This window comes from Entelurus aequoreus, linkage group LG28 (assembly GCF_033978785.1).
Source record: "Entelurus aequoreus isolate RoL-2023_Sb linkage group LG28, RoL_Eaeq_v1.1, whole genome shotgun sequence".
NCBI classification, from domain to species: Eukaryota; Metazoa; Chordata; class Actinopteri; order Syngnathiformes; family Syngnathidae; genus Entelurus; species Entelurus aequoreus.
The window spans coordinates 3,665,701-3,686,122 of NC_084758.1; the positions used below are offsets into that span (position 1 = coordinate 3,665,701).

Here is a 20,422-nt window from a genome sequence, read left to right on the forward strand (position 1 = left end):
ACGACATTTTAGCAAAAAATGTTTTTCTTAAAAAATGCATTTTCTTACATTTTCTTACATTTACGGGTTTAGTCGGGACTCCTGATGACGTTTTGAGACATCTCCTACAACTACAGCACCAGAATTGTGCTGCTCAAACAAGTCCGTTTTTTGAAAATTTTTTTGTAAAAAAAAAGTTTTCCCAAAAAAAGCATTTTATGCCATTTTTAGGTTTTGTAGGGACTCCTGATGACGTTTTGAGACATCTCCTACAACTACAGCACCAGAATTGTACTGCCGAAGCAAGTCCGTTTTTTGGCATTTTTACGACAGGGTCCCCCCTTACGACATTTACGACATTTTAGCAAAAAATGTTTTTCTTAAAAAATGCATTTTCTTACATTTTCTTACATTTACGGGTTTAGTCGGGACTCCTGATGACGTTTTGAGACATCTCCTACAACTACAGCACCAGAATTGTGCTGCTCAAACAAGTCCGTTTTTTGAATTTTTTTTTGTAAAAAAAAAGTTTTCCCAAAAAAAGCATTTTATGCCATTTTTAGGTTTTGTAGGGACTCCTGATGACGTTTTGAGACATCTCCTACAACTACAGCACCAGAATTGTGCTGCTGAATCAAGTCCGTTTTTTGGAATTTTTACGACAGGGTCCCCCCTTACGACATTTTAGCAAAAAATGTTTTTCTTAAAAAATGCATTTTCTTACATTTACGGGTTTAGTCGGGACTCCTGATTACGTTTTGAGACATCTCCTACAACTACAGCACCAGAATTGTGCTGCTCAAACAAGTCCGTTTTTTGAATTTTTTTTTGTAAAAAAAAAGTTTTCCCAAAAAAAGCATTTTATGCCATTTTTAGGTTTTGTAGGGACTCCTGATGACGTTTTGAGACATCTCCTACAACTACAGCACCAGAATTGTGCTGCTGAATCAAGTCCGTTTTTTGGCATTTTTACGACAGGGTCCCCCCTTACGACATTTTAGCAAAAAATGTTTTTCTTAAAAAATGCATTTTCTTACATTTTCTTACATTTACTGGTTTAGTCGGGACTCCTGATGACGTTTTGAGACATCTCCTACAACTACAGCACCAGAATTGTGCTGCTGAAGCAAGTCTGTTTTTTGAAATTTTTTTTGTAAAAAAAAAGTTTTCCCAAAAAAAGCATTTTATGCCATTTTTAGGTTTTGTAGGGACTCCTGATGACGTTTTGAGACATCTCCTACAACTACAGCACCAGAATTGTGCTGCTGAATCAAGTCCGTTTTTTGGCATTTTTACGACAGGGTCCCCCCTTACGACATTTTAGCAAAAAATGTTTTTCTTAAAAAATGCATTTTCTTACATTTGCGGGTTTAGTCGGGACTCCTGATGACGTTTTGAGACATCTCCTACAACTACAGCACCAGAATTGTGCTGCTCAAACAAGTCCGTTTTTTGAATTTTTTTTTGTAAAAAAAAAGTTTTCCCAAAAAAAGCATTTTATGCCATTTTTAGGTTTTGTAGGGACTCCTGATGACGTTTTGAGACATCTCCTACAACTACAGCACCAGAATTGTACTGCCGAAGCAAGTCCGTTTTTTTGGCATTTTTACGACAGGGTCCCCCCTTACGACATTTTAGCAAAAAATGTTTTTCTTAAAAAATGCATTTTCTTACATTTTCTTACATTTACGGGTTTAGTCGGGACTCCTGATGACGTTTTGAGACATCTCCTACAACTACAGCACCAGAATTGTGCTGCTCAAACAAGTCCGTTTTTTGAATTTTTTTTGGTAAAAAAAAAGTTTTCCCAAAAAAAGCATTTTATGCCATTTTTAGGTTTTGTAGGGACTCCTGATGACGTTTTGAGACATCTCCTACAACTACAGCACCAGAATTGTACTGCCGAAGCAAGTCCGTTTTTTGGCATTTTTACAACAGGGTCCCCCCTTACGACATTTTAGCAAAAAATGTTTTTCTTAAAAAATGCATTTTCTTACATTTTCTTACATTTACGGGTTTAGTCGGGACTCCTGATGACGTTTTGAGACATCTCCTACAACTACAGCACCAGAATTGTGCTGCTCAAACAAGTCCGTTTTTTGAATTTTTTTTGGTAAAAAAAAAGTTTTCCCAAAAAAAGCATTTTATGCCATTTTTAGGTTTTGTAGGGACTCCTGATGACGTTTTGAGACATCTCCTACAACTACAGCACCAGAATTGTACTGCTGAAGCAAGTCCGTTTTTTGGCATTTTTACGACAGGGTCCCCCCTTACGACATTTTAGCAAAAAATGTTTTTCTTAAAAAATGCATTTTCTTACATTTTCTTACATTTACGGGTTTAGTCGGGACTCCTGATGACGTTTTGAGACATCTCCTACAACTACAGCACCAGAATTGTGCTGCTCAAACAAGTCCGTTTTTTGAATTTTTTTTTGTAAAAAAAAAGTTTTCCCAAAAAAAGCATTTTATGCCATTTTTAGGTTTTGTAGGGACTCCTGATGACGTTTTAAGACATCTCCTACAACTACAGCACCAGAATTGTGCTGCTGAATCAAGTCCGTTTTTTGGAATTTTTACGACAGGGTCCCCCCTTACGACATTTTAGCAAAAAATGTTTTTCTTAAAAATGCATTTTCTTACATTTGCGGGTTTAGTCGGGACTCCTGATGACGTTTTGAGACATCTCCTACAACTACAGCACCAGAATTGTGCTGCTCAAACAAGTCCGTTTTTTGAATTTTTTTTGGTAAAAAAAAAGTTTTCCCAAAAAAAGCATTTTATGCCATTTTTAGGTTTTGTAGGGACTCCTGATGACGTTTTGAGACATCTCCTACAACTACAGCACCAGAATTGTACTGCCGAAGCAAGTCCGTTTTTTGGCATTTTACGACAGGGTCCCCCCTTACGACATTTTAGCAAAAAATGTTTTTCTTAAAAAATGCATTTTCTTACATTTTCTTACATTTACGGGTTTAGTCGGGACTCCTGATGACGTTTTGAGACATCTCCTACAACTACAGCACCAGAATTGTGCTGCTCAAACAAGTCCGTTTTTTGAATTTTTTTGGTAAAAAAAAAGTTTTCCCAAAAAAAGCATTTATGCCATTTTTAGGTTTTGTAGGGACTCCTGATGACGTTTTGAGACATCTCCTACAACTACAGCACCAGAATTATACTGCTGAAGCAAGTCCGTTTTTTGGCATTTTTACGACAGGGTCCCCCCTTACGACATTTTAGCAAAAAATGTTTTTCTTAAAAAATGCATTTTCTTACATTTACGGGTTTAGTCGGGACTCCTGATGACGTTTTGAGACATCTCCTACAACTACAGCACCAGAATTGTGCTGCTGAATCAAGTCCGTTTTTTGGCATTTTTACGACAGGGTCCCCCCTTACGACATTTTAGCAAAAAATGTTTTTCTTAAAAAATGCATTTTCTTACATTTTCTTACATTTACGGGTTTAGTCGGGACTCCTGATGACGTTTTGAGACATCTCCTACAACTACAGCACCAGAATTGTGCTGCTCAAACAAGTCCGTTTTTTGAATTTTTTTTTGTAAAAAAAAAGTTTTCCCAAAAAAAGCATTTTATGCCATTTTTAGGTTTTGTAGGGACTCCTGATGACGTTTTGAGACATCTCCCACAACTACAGCACCAGAATTGTACTGCCGAAGCAAGTCCGTTTTTTGGCATTTTTACGACAGGGTCCCCCCTTACGACATTTTAGCAAAAAATGTTTTTCTTAAAAAATGCATTTTCTTACATTTTCTTACATTTACGGGTTTAGTCGGGACTCCTGATGACGTTTTGAGACATCTCCTACAACTACAGCACCAGAATTGTGCTGCTCAAACAAGTCCGTTTTTTGAATTTTTTTTTGTAAAAAAAAAGTTTTCCCAAAAAAAGCATTTTATGCCATTTTTAGGTTTTGTAGGGACTCCTGATGACGTTTTGAGACATCTCCTACAACTACAGCACCAGAATTATACTGCTGAAGCAAGTCCGTTTTTTGGCATTTTTACGACAGGGTCCCCCCTTACGACATTTTAGCAAAAAATGTTTTCTTAAAAAATGCATTTTCTTACATTTTCTTACATTTACGGGTGTAGTCGGGACTCCTGATGACGTTTTGAGACATCTCCTACAACTACAGCACCAGAATTGTGCTGCTGAAGCAAGTCTGTTTTTTGAAAAATTTTTTGTAAAAAAAAGTTTTCCCAAAAAAAGCATTTTATGCCATTTTTAGGTTTTGTAGGGACTCCTGATGACGTTTTGAGACATCTCCTACAACTACAGCACCAGAATTGTGCTGCTGAATCAAGTCCGTTTTTTGGCATTTTTACGACAGGGTCCCCCCTTACGACATTTTAGCAAAAAATGTTTTTCTTAAAAAATGCATTTTCTTACATTTTCTTACATTTACGGGTTTAGTCGGGACTCCTGATGACGTTTTGAGACATCTCCTACAACTACAGCACCAGAATTGTGCTGCTCAAACAAGTGCGTTTTTTGAAATTTTTTTTGTAAAAAAAAAGTTTTCCCAAAAAAAGCATTTTATGCCATTTTTAGGTTTTGTAGGGACTCCTGATGACGTTTTGAGACATCTCCTACAACTACAGCACCAGAATTGTACTGCCGAAGCAAGTCCGTTTTTTGGCATTTTTACGACAGGGTCCCCCCTTACGACATTTTAGCAAAAAATGTTTTTCTTAAAAAATGCATTTTCTTACATTTTCTTACATTTACGGGTTTAGTCGGGACTCCTGATGACGTTTTGAGACATCTCCTACAACTACAGCACCAGAATTGTGCTGCTCAAACAAGTCCGTTTTTTGAATTTTTTTTTGTAAAAAAAAGTTTTCCCAAAAAAAGCATTTTATGCCATTTTTAGGTTTTGTAGGGACTCCTGATGACGTTTTGAGACATCTCCTACAACTACAGCACCAGAATTATACTGCTGAAGCAAGTCCGTTTTTTGGCATTTTTACGACAGGGTCCCCCCTTACGACATTTTAGCAAAAAATGTTTTTCTTAAAAAATGCATTTTCTTACATTTTCTTACATTTACGGGTTTAGTCGGGACTCCTGATGACGTTTTGAGACATCTCCTACAACTACAGCACCAGAATTGTGCTGCTGAAGCAAGTCTGTTTTTTGAAAATTTTTTTGTAAAAAAAAAGTTTTCCCAAAAAAAGCATTTTATGCCATTTTTAGGTTTTGTAGGGACTCCTGATGACGTTTTGAGACATCTCCTACAACTACAGCACCAGAATTATACTGCTGAAGCAAGTCCGTTTTTTGGCATTTTTACGACAGGGTCCCCCCTTACGACATTTTAGCAAAAAATGTTTTTCTTAAAAAATGCATTTTCTTACATTTACGGGTTTAGTCGGGACTCCTGATGACGTTTTGAGACATCTCCTACAACTACAGCACCAGAATTGTGCTGCTGAAGCAAGTCTGTTTTTTGAAATTTTTTTTGTAAAAAAAAAGTTTTCCCAAAAAAAGCATTTTATGCCATTTTTAGGTTTTGTAGGGACTCCTGATGACGTTTTGAGACATCTCCTACAACTACAGCACCAGAATTGTGCTGCTGAATCAAGTCCGTTTTTTGGCATTTTTACGACAGGGTCCCCCCTTACGACATTTTAGCAAAAAATGTTTTTCTTAAAAAATGCATTTTCTTACATTTTCTTACATTTACGGGTTTAGTCGGGACTCCTGATGACGTTTTGAGACATCTCCTACAACTACAGCACCAGAATTGTGCTGCTCAAACAAGTCCGTTTTTTAAATTTTTTTTTGTAAAAAAAAAGTTTTCCCAAAAAAAGCATTTTTTGCCATTTTTAGGTTTTGTAGGGACTCCTGATGACGTTTTGAGACATCTCCTACAACTACAGCACCAGAATTGTACTGCTGAAGCAAGTCCGTTTTTTGGCATTTTTACGACAGGGCCCCCCCTTACGACATTTTAGCAAAAAATGTTTTTCTTAAAAAATGCATTTTCTTACATTTACGGGTTTAGTCGGGACTCCTGATGACGTTTTGAGACATCTCCTACAACTACAGCACCAGAATTGTGCTGCTGAAGCAAGTCTGTTTTTTGAATTTTTTTTTTGTAAAAAAAAGTTTTCCCAAAAAAAGCATTTTATGCCATTTTTAGGTTTTGTAGGGACTCCTGATGACGTTTTAAGACATCTCCTACAACTACAGCACCAGAATTGTACTGCTGAATCAAGTCCGTTTTTTGGCATTTTTACGACAGGGTCCCCCCTTACGACATTTTATCAAAAAATGTTTTTCGTAAAAAATGCATTTTCTTACATTTTCTTACATTTACGGGTTTAGTCGGGACTCCTGATGACGTTTTGAGACATCTCCTACAACTACAGCACCAGAATTGTGCTGCTCAAACAAGTCCGTTTTTTGAATTTTTTTTTGTAAAAAAAAAGTTTTCCCAAAAAAAGCATTTTATGCCATTTTTAGAATTTGTAGGGACTCCTGATGACGTTTTAAGACATCTCCTATAACTACAGCACCAGAATTGTGCTGCTGAATCAAGTCCGTTTTTTGGCATATTTACGACAGGGTCCCCCCTTACGACATTTTAGCAAAAAATGTTTTTCTTAAAAAATGCATTTTCTTACATTTTCTTACATTTACGGGTTTAGTCGGGACTCCTGATGACGTTTTGAGACATCTCCTACAACTACAGCACCAGAATTGTGCTGCTGAAGCAAGTCTGTTTTTTGAATTTTTTTTTGTAAAAAAAAAGTTTTCCCAAAAAAAGCATTTTATGCCATTTTTAGGTTTTTTAGGGACTCCTGATGACGTTTTGAGACATCTCCTACAACTACAGCACCAGAATTGTACTGCTGAAGCAAGTCCGTTTTTTGGAATTTTTACGACAGGGTCCCCCCTTACGACATTTTAGCAAAAAATGTTTTCCTTAAAAAATGCATTTTCTTACATTTTCTTACATTTACGGGTTTAGTCGGGACTCCTGATGACGTTTTGAGACATCTCCTACAACTACAGCACCAGAATTGTGCTGCTGAAGCAAGTCCGTTTTTTGGAATTTTTACGACAGGGTCCCCCCTTACGACATTTTAGCAAAAAAAGTTTTACATAAAATATGCATTTTCTTACATTTTCTTACATTTACGGGTTTAGTCGGGACTCCTGATGACGTTTTGAGACATCTCCTACAACTACAGCACCAGAATTGTGCTGCTGAAGCAAGTCCGTTTTTTGGAATTTTTTGTAAGGGTCCCCCCTTACGACATTTTAGCAAAACATTTTTTTTTTGTAATTTAGTGTGAAAAAGGTAATAATGTACTGTACTGTGCATATTAGTTTGCCACCGCCATCATCACCACCGTGCACCTACATTATGCGAGGGTGCTCTCGGTCCATTTGAACTTTTAATAGGATCCAAAGTGCACGACCTTTGACTGAACATCACACTGTGAAATTGGATTGTGGACTTTTTTGATGTTATTATCAAATCACACAGCATGTGAGAGTTAGCAGGCACACTTCCACTTTTCCCACTGCTCTATATCTAAGGGTGACCAGATCCCAATTCAGCAGGGGCCTCGTGTTATGTTGTGCTTATGCACAAAAACCTGGCGTACGTCCTTTTTTCCATGGTAAAGATGAAAGGTATCGAGACCGAACTTGACGTTGAATTGTGCGCTGTTTCACTCCAGGTTCGTTCTTCACATACTCACATTTGCTTTGCCGACATTTCAACAATGTAAAATAGATCGCGGCGAGGACACACAATGCACTTTTTGGCCAATGCGTTTACCGTAATTTCCGGACTATAAGGCGCATTTAAAATCCTTTTTTATTTCTCAGTGCGCCTTACACAGTTGCGCCTAATGTAATGAACAAGTTTGGTTGAGCTTACCCACCTCGAGGCTATTTTATTTGGTACATGGTGTAATTATAAGTGTGAGCAGTAGATGGCAGTCAAACATAAGAGATACGTGTAGCCTGCACTATGATGGCTTTTAAGTAAACAACAGCAACATTTTAAATGTTCCGTTGAAAATATAGAACATTAGACACGGCGCTCAAAAATCTATCAAAATGTTTTAGCACGACTTTGGTCAGCTATGAAGCCGCACCGCTTGAAGGATTGTCGGCGCATTAAACATACCACTATTATTATGGTGTGTGTATAAGGTAAGACATTATCTGGCGTTTTGTTTCGCAATATTATGCAACTTTTCTTAACTTCTGGTACCTGCTGATCTGTATTTGGGATCTGCATGAGTCCTGAAAAATTGTGTGTCCGCCTTTGTAGTTAATAAGCTTCTTCTTTTTCTCTATCTTCTTGTTATGTGACATTCATCCTCCGCTGTTGCCATTTCTAATATAAAGTAGTGTCAAGTTCTCACTTATATCTGTCAGTAAACTTGCCATGAAAGCGCTAAAACATACCGGTGTAGTGAGTTTACATTATTCACCCAAGGAAGTTTAGTCATTAGAGAGTTCCGGTTGAACGGTTTTTCACGGGACACATTTCCGGTGTGGTTGTTTCCGGATGAGGAGATGCTGCTCCATTATTGATTTGATTTGATTTCGTGTAGACCGCAATATGACTCAAGTAAACAACACCAACATTGTATATGCTCCATTGAAAATATAGAACATTACACACGGCGCTCAAAAATCTATCAAAATGTTTTAGTAGGACTTTGGTCAGCTATGAAACTGCACCGCTTGATGGATTGTACTGTGCTTCAACATAGGAGTATTATTATGGTGTGTGTATAAGGTAAGACATATTTTCTGGTGTTTTGTTTCGCAATATTATGCAAAAGAAACTTTTCTTACCTTCTGGTACCTGAAAATTTGTGCAGGTCCGCCTTTGTAGTCCGTGCCGACACCGTAGTCGATAAGCTTCTTCTTTTTCTCCACCTTCTTGTTATGGGACATCCATCCTCTGCTGTTGCCATTTCTAATAAAAAGCAGTGTAAAGTTATTACTTATTTCAGTCAGTAAACTCGCCATGAAAGCCCTAAAACATACCGGTGTAGCGAGTTACCATTATTCACCCAAGGAACTTTAGTTGTTAGAGTTCTGGTCGGACGGTTTTTCACGGGACACATTTCTGGTGTTGTTGTTTCTGGATGAGGAGATGCTGCTCCGTTATTGATTGAAGTAAAGTGTGAATGTCATTAAAACAGTTAGCTCCATCTTTTGACACTTCGCAACAAAGATGACGGGGAGAAGACGCTGCCGAAGGTGAGCCACGTAAATAAGACCGCCCACAAAACGGCGCACCCGGAAGCGGCTTGAAGATGATGTGTAAAACATCATCTATGCAACATTTTGAGCAAAGAACCACCATTACATGTTATGTAGACCCCAAGGAAGTCTTTTACATTTAGAAAAAAAGATATATATTATGACTCCTTTAATGCGCCTTATAATCCGGTGCGCCTTATATATGAAAAAAAGATCAAAAATAGACCATTCATCGGCAGTGCTCCTTATAATCCGGTGTGCCCTATGGTTCGGAAAATACGGTAATGCTTTATATCAATATTTGTGAGGATGTTTACCAATTTATCTAGGCCAGAGGTGTCAAACTCATTTTAGATCGGGGGCCACATTGAGAAAAATCTACTCCCAAGTGGGCCGGACTGGTAAAATCACGGCACGATAACTTAAAAATAAAGACAACTTCAGATTGTTTTCTTGGTTTAAAAATAGAATTTCTCAAAAATAAACAAATCATGTTGTTTTTTTACACTTCCATGTTGCAGTTAATAGTGTTCTACCTTTAATTGTCGTTATTTATACTTTCTGAATAAATGACGTGATAATGTTCATCAGTCAACTCATTGGTGTTCATTTTCAATCTAACAAGATAAAAAAAAAAATATCAAAATCAAATTACAGGATGTTATTTATGTAGTTTGCTAATTTTCTTTGACTGTTGCACTAACATCATGTGTTTTATTTTTTTTGTACATCCTGTATGTAGCATCATCTACAAAGATACAAAGAATTGCCACATCTAGTGGACACATTTAAAACAGCAGTTTCTTTCATACAAAAATTTCAGCTCATTTGTATACTTAGCAAATTCATCCGGATAGAACCTGTTCACGGGCCTGATCCGTTTCATCTCAGCGATCGTATTTGTCACGTTTCATGTGTCAGGTAAAGCGCAATGAATGACTCCGCTTCCTAGTGTAAGAGTGAGCTTTTAGAAGTGTGCCATGACAGCAGACTCTCTAATCGGTGATTAAAACAGCTGAAAAACAATCAAGTCTTCCAGAGATGGGCACAGTCTACACTACCTGCTGTCTGAGGCGAGTGCACAGCATCCTGCGTGACCAACAACACCCTGCTCCTCACCTGCGGCCCTCAGGTAGAAGGAACAGGTCTATACGTGCCAGGACAACTTGCCAACAGCTCGTCTGTATCCTCAGGCAGTGACCCTCTCTCACATCCCACCCATGAACTGCAACGTCTAATTATCACTTCTATTGATCTGCCCTTTATACTGTACACTGCATCCGGAAAGTATTCACAGCGCTTCATTTTTTGCCACATTTTGCTATGTTACAGCCTTATTCTAAAATGGTATCAATTCATTTTCGTCCTCAAAACTCTGCGTTTCTGGGTGTTGTTGATAAATGCAACAACACCCAGTAACGCCGCTGGCTTCGCTCGGCCCGAGCTCATCTAAGATGGACTGATTGGTTGGAATCTGCGCTTTTGCATGATATACTAGTTACTACGGTAATCTTCTCAGAAAGCACGTAGTCTCAAAGTTGTATTTGTGTTGGTACTGCATCAAAAAGCGACATCAGTGTGTAAAGGATATCACCACATGGACTCAGGAACACTTCAGAAAACCACTGTCAGTAACTACAGTTCGTCACTACATCTGTAAGTGCAAGTTAAAACTCTACAATGCAAAGCGAATGCCATTTATCAACAACACCCACAAACGCCGCCGGCTTCGCTCGGCCCGAGCTCATCTAAGATGTACTGATGCAAACTGGAAAAGTGTTCTGTGGTCTGACAAGTCCACATTTCAAATTGTTTTTGGAAACTGTGGACGTCGTGTCCTCCGGTCCAAAGAGGAAAAGAACCATCCGGATTGTTCTAGGCGCAAAGTTGAAAACCCAGCGTCTGTAATTGTATGGAAAACTTGTTTTGTTTTGTTTTTAATGTATGTTTTTATTGTTTTGTTTTTTAATGTATTATATTCTGTTTTTATATGTTTAAATGGATCTGAAGGTCTGCAATAAAGATTGATGATATGGGGGTGTATTAGTGGGTAACTTACACGTTTGTGAAGGCACCATTCATGCTGAAAGGTACATACAGGTTTTGGAACAACAAAAGTTGCCATCCAAGCGACGTCTTTTTCACGGCCGCCCCTGCTTATTTCAGTAAGAGCCACATTCTGCACGTGTTACAACAGCGTGGCTTCGTAGTAAAAGAGTGCGGGTACTAGACTGGCCTGCCTGTAGTACGAACTGTGCTCTGTAAATAAACTCGCCTTGCCGACCGTTTTCTGTCGTGGACAACGACAATTTCAATAAACTACAAGTTTAAAAAAAGGCATGAACATTTCCCTCTTTTGGGTATTGAAAAAATGTATGGAACGGCGCCGCTCAAGTACCGATCCATACCAGACTGTGAATTTTGTGCATCGTTCGTGGCACCCTTTGTGTTTACGCCGTGTTTCATGGGTCAGGATTGCACCACCTAACACATTTTTGCTACATGGTTACTATGCAGTGTGTGTGTTATTCACTATGACAATGACAATAAATGCATTGAACTGAATACAAATCATGTTAGAGTAAATGAATACTTCTCTGATTTGAGGGCGAAGGCTTGTTCATGTGTCCTGTGATGAACTGGCGGCCAGTCTCGGGTGTAGGCCGGGGGTCAGCAACCCGCGTCTCTTTAGCACCGCCCTCGTGGCTCCCTGGACCTCTTTCACAGATGTGTGAAAATGGAAAAAGATGAAGAACATTTTTATTGTAATATATTTTCTGTAGGAGAACAAACATGACACAAACCTTCCTACTTGTTAGAAGTCCCACTGTTTATGTTAAACATGCTTCACTGATGAGAGGATTTAGCAAGCACTGTTTTGTCCTACTCATTTCAGCGATCCTTGAACTCATTGTTGTTTGTTTACATGTACAACTTTCTCCGACGCTGCCACAGAAAGACGTGTTTTATGCCACTTCTTCTTTGTCTCATTTTGTCCACCAAACGTTCTACGCTGTGCGCGAATGCACAAAAGGTGAGCTTTGTTGATGTTATTGACTTGTTGGAGTGCTAATCAGGCATATTTGGTCAGAGCATGACTGCAAGCTAATCAATGCTAACATGCTATTCAAGCTAGCTGTATGTACATATTGCATCATTATGACTCGTTTGTAGGAATATTTGAGCTCATTTAATTTCCTTTACTTATGTCCTCTGTGCATTTCATTTATATTTGCATGTCTCATGACACATTATCTGTACGTAATATTGGCTGCATTTCTGATAGTTGTTTGTGCGCCATGTTGTTCCAGACCACAGCAAACGTTACCCGGCTTGTAAAGATTGTAATAAATCCATTAGAAGAAGACAGCCTGCCTTTTCCTTTAACTTGGACACACACATTTATACCTTTGACCCTTATGAGCCAGTCATTTCCAGAAGTTATCTCATCATGTGAGAAGCCTCCATTTAAATAACATATTATTATTTGATCTTAATAGATTAAAAATGAACACCAATGAGTTGACTGATGAACATTATCACATCATTTCATCAGAAAGTATACATATCGACAAATAAAGGTAGAATACTATTAACCGCAACATGTAAGTGTAAAAAAAAAAAACAACAACATTATGATTTGTACATTTTCAGAATGTGCTTGCTCTATTTTTAACAAAGAAAAAAACAAACAATCTGAAGTTGTCTTTATTTTTAAGTTATCGTGCCTTGATTTTACCAGTCCGGCCCACTTGGGAGTAGATTTTTGTCCATGTGGCCCCCGATCTAAAATGAGTTTGACACCTCTACATTAGAACTTAGGAATAATGGATTGGTAGGTTCATCGTAGCCAGCCTTGTGTATTATTCTAATGACCCTTTTTTCAAGTTGAATTATTGAGCCTGTGTTTGTTCTATAAACATTTCCCCAAAGTTCAACACAGTATGTTAGATATGGAAAAATAAAAGAATAATATAACTACAGCTGCAGCTATCGAATATTTTAGTAATCGAGTATTCTATCGAATATCCCGATCGATTAATCGAATAAATCACAATTTTTTTTTAATTATACACGTTAAGATGTGCCGTCAATTATTGTGGTTGGCCTAATCGTCTTATTTCCTAAACGCCTGTTTTCATTATTGAAGGCTGACACGCACAGCTAAAAATGTGTATGTGCTAATAAAAACAGGTGCGCTCACAGCCCTATGTGCTGTGTGGTGTGACCGCATAAACAAAGTTCTTGTCTCTCGTGCGTTTTTGATGATTATCATACGGTGCCGTTTAAAGGTTTTCTAAACTGGAGCGTACTTAAAAGAGCGGTGTCGTGCAGTGCAAGGGGGGGATGATCTGTGACGTAAACACGCTGTGCAACACCTAAACAGTCTGTGCGAAACGTGAGCTTTGACTACTGTTTAGTGAACCAGGCAAAATGCCGTAAAAAAAATATATACGACACCTCGAGGCAGCAACAATTCCTCGAATGTATTTTGTAATCGAATTACTCAAGGAATGATGTGCAGATATTTCTTATTCAGCATGTGTCTTACTTTATATAAAGAATAGCAATGGATTTGGATGTTTTTAGAATAGAATAGAATAGAATAGAAAGTACTTTATTGATCCCTCTGGGAAATTCAGCACCACAGTTCGCTCACAATAAAAATAAACACTAAGGTATTTTTTACATGTGAAAAATATAAATACAGTCTATTATACAGCATTATTCACTTGTGAATAATATAAATACAGTCTATTATACACAGTGTTGGGTTAGTTACTGAAAACCAGTAACTAGTTACAGTTACTAGTTACTTTATTTCAAAAGCAACTCAGTTACTAACTCAGTTACTTACACCAAAAAGTAATGCGTTATTGTGAAAAGTAACTATTTAGTTACTTGTTTTCTTCTTCTTCTTTTTTTAAAGCTACCATTAATGCCCTTTAAGCCTTCATTTAAGTACTGTTATTGCACTGGAGAATAATACAATCTGTTGATCAGCGCTAGGAATTTTCAAAATGGGGTCCCAGGGACCCCATCAAGTCATAAAAATGGGGTCCTACAGTAAATTTTTGGGGTCCCACTTTTTGGTAAGCGTTTTGACAACAAAAAAGATAAACGTATGCATTATCCTGTTATATCTCACATTATATATTGTGTTTTGGAAAAAGGTTGTCATAAACGTTACTTAATTCATTAAAAAAAATAATAAAGAAAGAAAACTAATTTGTATACATATGTAAATGTATTCAGTTATAAACATTCATTCACTTTCTTCTTTCCTTCATGGATCTAAACTTTACCGCTGCTGGTAGTTTTTTCTATGTTTTTATTGAATAAGTTGTAGGTGTATTTATTTCAGTATAAAAGTGTAAAAAGTGTTTTGCTTGGGTCATGAAATGATGATAATGGTGTGCCAGGGCATACAAACATTTTATATTTAACGCTTAAATCTCTGGAGTCTACATCAACTTCAGATCTATCCCTCGTTTCAAAATGTTTTAGTTATGTTGTTTTTTTGTCTGTTTGTTTTCCGCCCTTTTTTGTCAAACAAAACTATGTTTTTAATGGCAAACACACAAAATATGCAAAATCTTCCACCAAAAATATTTTTCAAAGTGGAATATTTGATGTGAAGTAATGGGAACCTTGGATAGGTCAAAAAAAACATAATAACATTGATTTTGATTCAATATTATGTTTTGAGCAATGACAGTTTGAAATAAATGGATTAATGTGGTCCCCGATTTAAACAAGTTGAAAAACTTATTGGGGTGTTACCATTTAGTGGTCAATTGTACGGAATATGTACTGTACTGTGCAATCTATTAATAAAAGTCTCAATCAATCAATCCACTCCCTCGCTCTCTCTGTCCCTCCCTCACGAATGCTGCTGCGTGTGCACAATTAGTTTGGTTTTTAACCCCATCTTAACCCTGAACGTACATTGAAAATATACGCAACCCTGCCGGACATTTGAGGCCTTTAAGAAACTCCGCCCGGACAGCCCCGCAAAAGAAGACACATGGTCAGTCTAGAGCAGGGGTCACCAACCTTTTTGAAAGCAAGAGCTACTTCTTGGGTAGTGATTAATGCGAAGGGCTACCAGTTTGATACACACTTAAATAAATTGCCAGAAATAGCCAATTTGCTCAATTTACCTTTAACTCTGTTATTATTAATAATTAATGATATTTACACTTAATTGAACGGTTTAAAAGAGGAGAAAACACGAAAAAAATGATAATTAAATTTTGAAACATAGTTTATCTTCAATTTCGACTCTTTAAAATTCAAAATTCAACCGAAAAAAAGAAGAGAAAAACTAGCTAATTCGAATCTTTTTGAAAAAAATTTAAAAAGATTTTATGGAACATCATTAGTAATTTTTCCTGATTAAGATTAATTTTAGAAGTTTGATGACATGTTTTAAATTAATTGGACCAGCTATATTTCTAACAAAGACAAATCATTATTTCTTCTAGATTTTCCAGAACAAAAATTTTAAAAGAAATTCAAAAGACTTTGAAATAAGATTTAAATTTGATTCTACAGATTTTCAAGATTTGCCAGAATAATTTTTTTGAATTCTAATCATAATAAGTTTGAAGAAATATTTCACAAATATTCTTCGTCGAAAAAACAGAAGCTAAAATTAAGAATTAAATTAAAATGTATTTATTATTCTTTACAATAAAAAATCATTTTTAAGGTTGTATTTTTTCTCTAAAATTGTCTTTCTGAAAGTTATAAGAAGCAAAGTAAAAAAAAATTATGAATCTATTTAAACAAGTGAAGACCAAGTCTTTGAAATATTTTCTTGGATTTTCAAATTCTATTTGAGTTTTGTCTCTTAGAATTAAAAATGTCGAGACCAGCTTGCTAGTAAATAAATACAATTTAAAAAATAGAGGCAGCTCGCTGGTAAGTGCTGCTATTTGAGCTATTTTTAGAACAGGCCAGCGGGCTACTCATCTGGTCCTTACGGGCTACCTGGTGCCCGCGGGCACCGCGTTGGTGACCCCTGCTCTAGAATATCTCCATGTTAAGAAACTCGGCTTCAGCTCCACCATGATGTCTTGTAAGTAAACACAGACACGCCCCCCTCCACACACACACACACGCACACGCGCACACGCACACACACACACACACACACACACACACACACACACACACACACACACACACACACACACACACACACACACACACGCACACGCACACACACACACACAGCGCCTCTTCTCTTGTCTCCGTTGTGACACAGGAAGAATTAAGATAAGTTCAAGTTAAAGTACCAATGATTGTCACACACACACACTAGGTGTGGTGAAATGTGTCCTCTGCATTTGAGCCATCCCCTTGGGGAGCAGTGGGCAGCAGCGGCGCCGCGCCCGGGAATCATTCAGAAGGACGACACTGCAACTCTCCAATAAAACACACTCAGATCTTCTGTTTTTAGCCGATACTACATAAGAAATGACATCAAATAACGCAGTAACGCATCATGTAGTAACGGTAACTGAGTTACTGAATATAAAAAATAAGGCGTTAGACTACTAGTTACTTTGTAACGCGTTAGTCCCAACACTGATTATACAGCATTATTCACATGTCAATAACATAAATACAGTCTATTATACAGCATCATTGACATTTGAATAATATAAATACATTTAAGTACTGTTTTCCCTTTAACATCACAAATGAGTTTGACATTTGAAGTTAATTGCTGACATGAATGGACTTTTCCAGCATATTATGTGTGTATGACTTTCACCTGTGTAATAGAATGACTTCATGCTACTTTTCTCGGAGGACAATTGAACACTCACCTGCCGAAAATGCAAACTTCGTCGCTGCTCGGTGACCTTCGTCTAGCGGCAGAATGTCTCTGTCGTCGTGTTGATGTAAATGAGAAGGAATGAATGACATGTGAACAAATAACAGCGCTGACATGATAGGAGGCGTGTTAGCTAGCAAGCTGTTGTATTCTGATGACGTGCTAGCGTCACTTCCGCTGGGACGAGACCGGAGCGGTTACAAAACGTGACTTTCATTTATAATAATTGAATGGTGTGTGTTCAAATAACCCTCCTCGGCCTTATAATTGTTACAAGTCGCGCTGTTGACATCTTTTCTTGGGAAATGGAGTCGACTCCAGGGGGTCTTTCCGCGGGCTCTGCCATTTTGAAATATGACGTCACGACGCGACGTCATCACCACCCGGAAGTGTGGATCTTCTTCTTCTTCTTTTTTTTTTATAGCAGGTTGGCAAGCAACCTTCTGGTGTGCATTACCGCCACCTACTGACATGGAGTGTGGACCACTTCTAGAGATCACCTTAGCACAGACCTGGGCAGATGAACGTCCGGGGGCCACATGTGGCCCCTGAAGCTTTTCAATCTGAATAATATGAATAACATCATTAAAAGTTCAGTTAAAGTGCCAATGATTGTCACACACACACACACTAGGTGTGGCGAAATTATTCTCTGCATTTGAACCATCACCCTTGATCACCCCCAGGGAGGTGAGGGGAGCAGTGAGCAGCGGCGGTGGCCGCGCCCGGGAATCATTTTGGTGATTCAACCCCCAATTCCAACCCTTGATGCCGAGTGCCAAGCAGGGAGGTAATGGCTCCCATTTTTATATAATAAAATACATGAATAAATCTTATTCATACACTCTTAGTCATACACTCTTATTCATACACTCTGGGATACATGGACCACCGGATGTGGCTTCACCGAGGGGGGTAGAGACAGACTAACAGATACTGTTGGATAAGCTCAGAGCAATCGGATTTAACAAAACCTCATGGAGCTGGATGCAATCCTACTTGGAGGGGAGGAAACAGGTGGTAGAGGTGAACGGCACCGTGTCCCCCCCCCCCCCCCCCCCTCTCAGTGAGCTGTGGAGTCCCCCAAGGCAGTATATTAGGACCTTTACTGTTCCTGGTATACATAAACGACTTGTCATCGGCATGCGACTGTGAATTGTTTTTGTTTGCGGATGACTCGACCTTGCTGGTATCCGGCAAGGACAAGTCACAGGTGGAGAAAATCCTCAGTGCTGAACTCTGTAGAACTTGCACCTGGCTCGCTGACAACAAGCTATCCATACATGTTAAAGAGGTTCATTTAGCCTACTAATGTGTATTTATAAATAGTTGATTTATATAGGCTAGTAAGGTAAAGTTTTGTACCTGGCTGCAGAAGCAAGATAGCCGAAACTTGTCAGGTACAAAACTTTACCTTACTAGCCTATATAAATCAACTATTTATAAATAAGCTATCCATACACTTGGGTAAAACGGAATCCATCCTGTTTGGGTCCCACATCAACCTTAAGAAAGTCAATGACTTCACTATAAAAGTGGGTGACGTTGTTCTCACCAGGAAAGATGAGGTCACCTACCTAGGTTCCATTCTAGAGGCTAATCTTTCCTGTGATAAAATGGCAACCAAGGTAATCAAAAAGGTCAACCAACGAACGAGATTTCTCTACAGAATCTCCTCTCTGGTCAACAAAAGCACCTTGAGGATTCTGGTGGGAACTCTCGTTCAACCTTTTTTGATTACGCATGCACCTCCTGGTACCCTAGCACCTCTAAAACCCTCAAATCTAAACTCCAAACATCCCAGAACAAGCTAGTCAGATTACTTCTAGACCTCCACCCCAGATCCCACCTCACTCCTACCCACTTCTCCAAAGTGGGCTGGCTCAAGGTGGAGGACAGAGTAAAACAACTTGCACTGAGCCTAGTCTATAAAATCCGCTACACCTCCCTGATACCGAAGTACATGTCAAACTACTTCCATAACGTAAATGACCGCCATAACCACAACACCAGGGGGAGCTCCACTAACCACGTTAAACCCAGATTCCGATCTAACAAAGGTCTTAACTCATTCTCTTTCTATGCCACATCAATGTGGAATGCACTCCCAACAGGTGTAAAAGAAAGCATAAGAAAAAGTATCTACATTTGATTGTTAACATTTGATTTATATATGTTTATTTTTGTAATATTTTTATGAATTTATTAATCAATCAACAAAACAATACACAACAATGCAATCCAATTCCAAAAGCAAAGCCGCCCCAGCAACACTAAGAACAACAGTAAACAGCAATTGAGGACACAAACATGACACGGAACAATCCAAATGTAGTGAAACAAAAATGAACATTATCGACAACAGCATCAATACTAGTAACAATATCAAAACAGCAGTGATTAAAAATCCCTCATTGACATTATCATTAGACATTTATATATATATAAAAAAGAACAATAGTGTGACAGTGGCTTACACTTGCATCGCATCTCATAAGCTTGACAACACACTGTGTCCAATATTTTCACAAAGATAAAATAAGTCATATTTTGGTTCATTTAATAGTTGAAACAAATTATTCTTGAGACAAGATTTCGGGCCCCAATGACATATTTATTTGGGAAGCTGTCTCAGAAAATTATGATATAAAACAATAACTCCCCAGCTGGAGCCTTCCTAGTCACTGCTGGACCATGACTTGGATTTGAACCTAGTACCCTTTAATTGGGAGCTAGCTGCTATAACCACTCGGCTATCCTTTATCTGCCAATTCACAGTTTTCGTGCCCCAATGACATAACCTGTCCTAGTAAACTAGGATATAAAACAGCAACTCTTCCAGTTGGAGCTTTCCTAGTCACTGCACGACATGACGTGGATTTGAAACCAATCCCCTTTGAGTGACAGCTAGCTGCCTTAACCACTCAACTATCATTGGTCTGCTGGAGCCAAGACTTCGGGCCCCAATGACATATTTAATTGAGAAACTGTCTCAGTAAACTATGATACAAAAAAGTAACTCCTCCAGCCGGAGTTTACCCAGTCACTGTTCGGCCATGACTGGGATTTGAACCCAGTCCTCTTTGATTGGAAGCTAGCTGCTTTAACCACTCAGCTAGCCTTTGTCGTGCCCCAATGACATATTTAAATGAGAACCTGTCTCAGTTAACTACAAATGGACGTGTAAAAAAACACTGACTCTTTTGGCTGGAGTCTTGTAACCTGACCGGGATTTGTACCCAGTACCCCTTGGTGCACAGTTGCCAGTGTTAACCACTCAGCTACATATATATACTGTACATACTGTATATGTATATATACATATACAA

The 20,422-nt window shown here is 38.2% G+C and overlaps 1 protein-coding gene across 2 annotated transcripts in view; it reads right to left on the reverse strand.

Moving 5' to 3' along the window:
* Window positions 1–17,478, reverse strand: part of LOC133645247 (uncharacterized) — a 33,785-nt gene extending 16,307 nt beyond the window's left edge. The window contains exons 1-4 of one of the 2 annotated variants that reach the window (XM_062040146.1): window positions 17,086–17,478; window positions 11,838–11,960; window positions 9,026–9,122; window positions 8,841–8,954 (exon numbers count right to left, since the gene is read on the reverse strand). In XM_062040146.1, the coding sequence (XP_061896130.1) occupies window positions 8,841–8,954; window positions 9,026–9,122; window positions 11,838–11,960; window positions 17,086–17,209 (458 nt within the window). In that variant the 5' untranslated portion in view covers window positions 17,210–17,478. Of the gene's footprint in view, window positions 1–8,830; window positions 8,955–9,025; window positions 9,123–11,837; window positions 11,961–17,085 lie in introns of both variants that reach the window. The other variant, XM_062040145.1, reaches the window with a different exon arrangement.
* Between the last annotated feature and the right edge of the window lie 2,944 nt (window positions 17,479–20,422).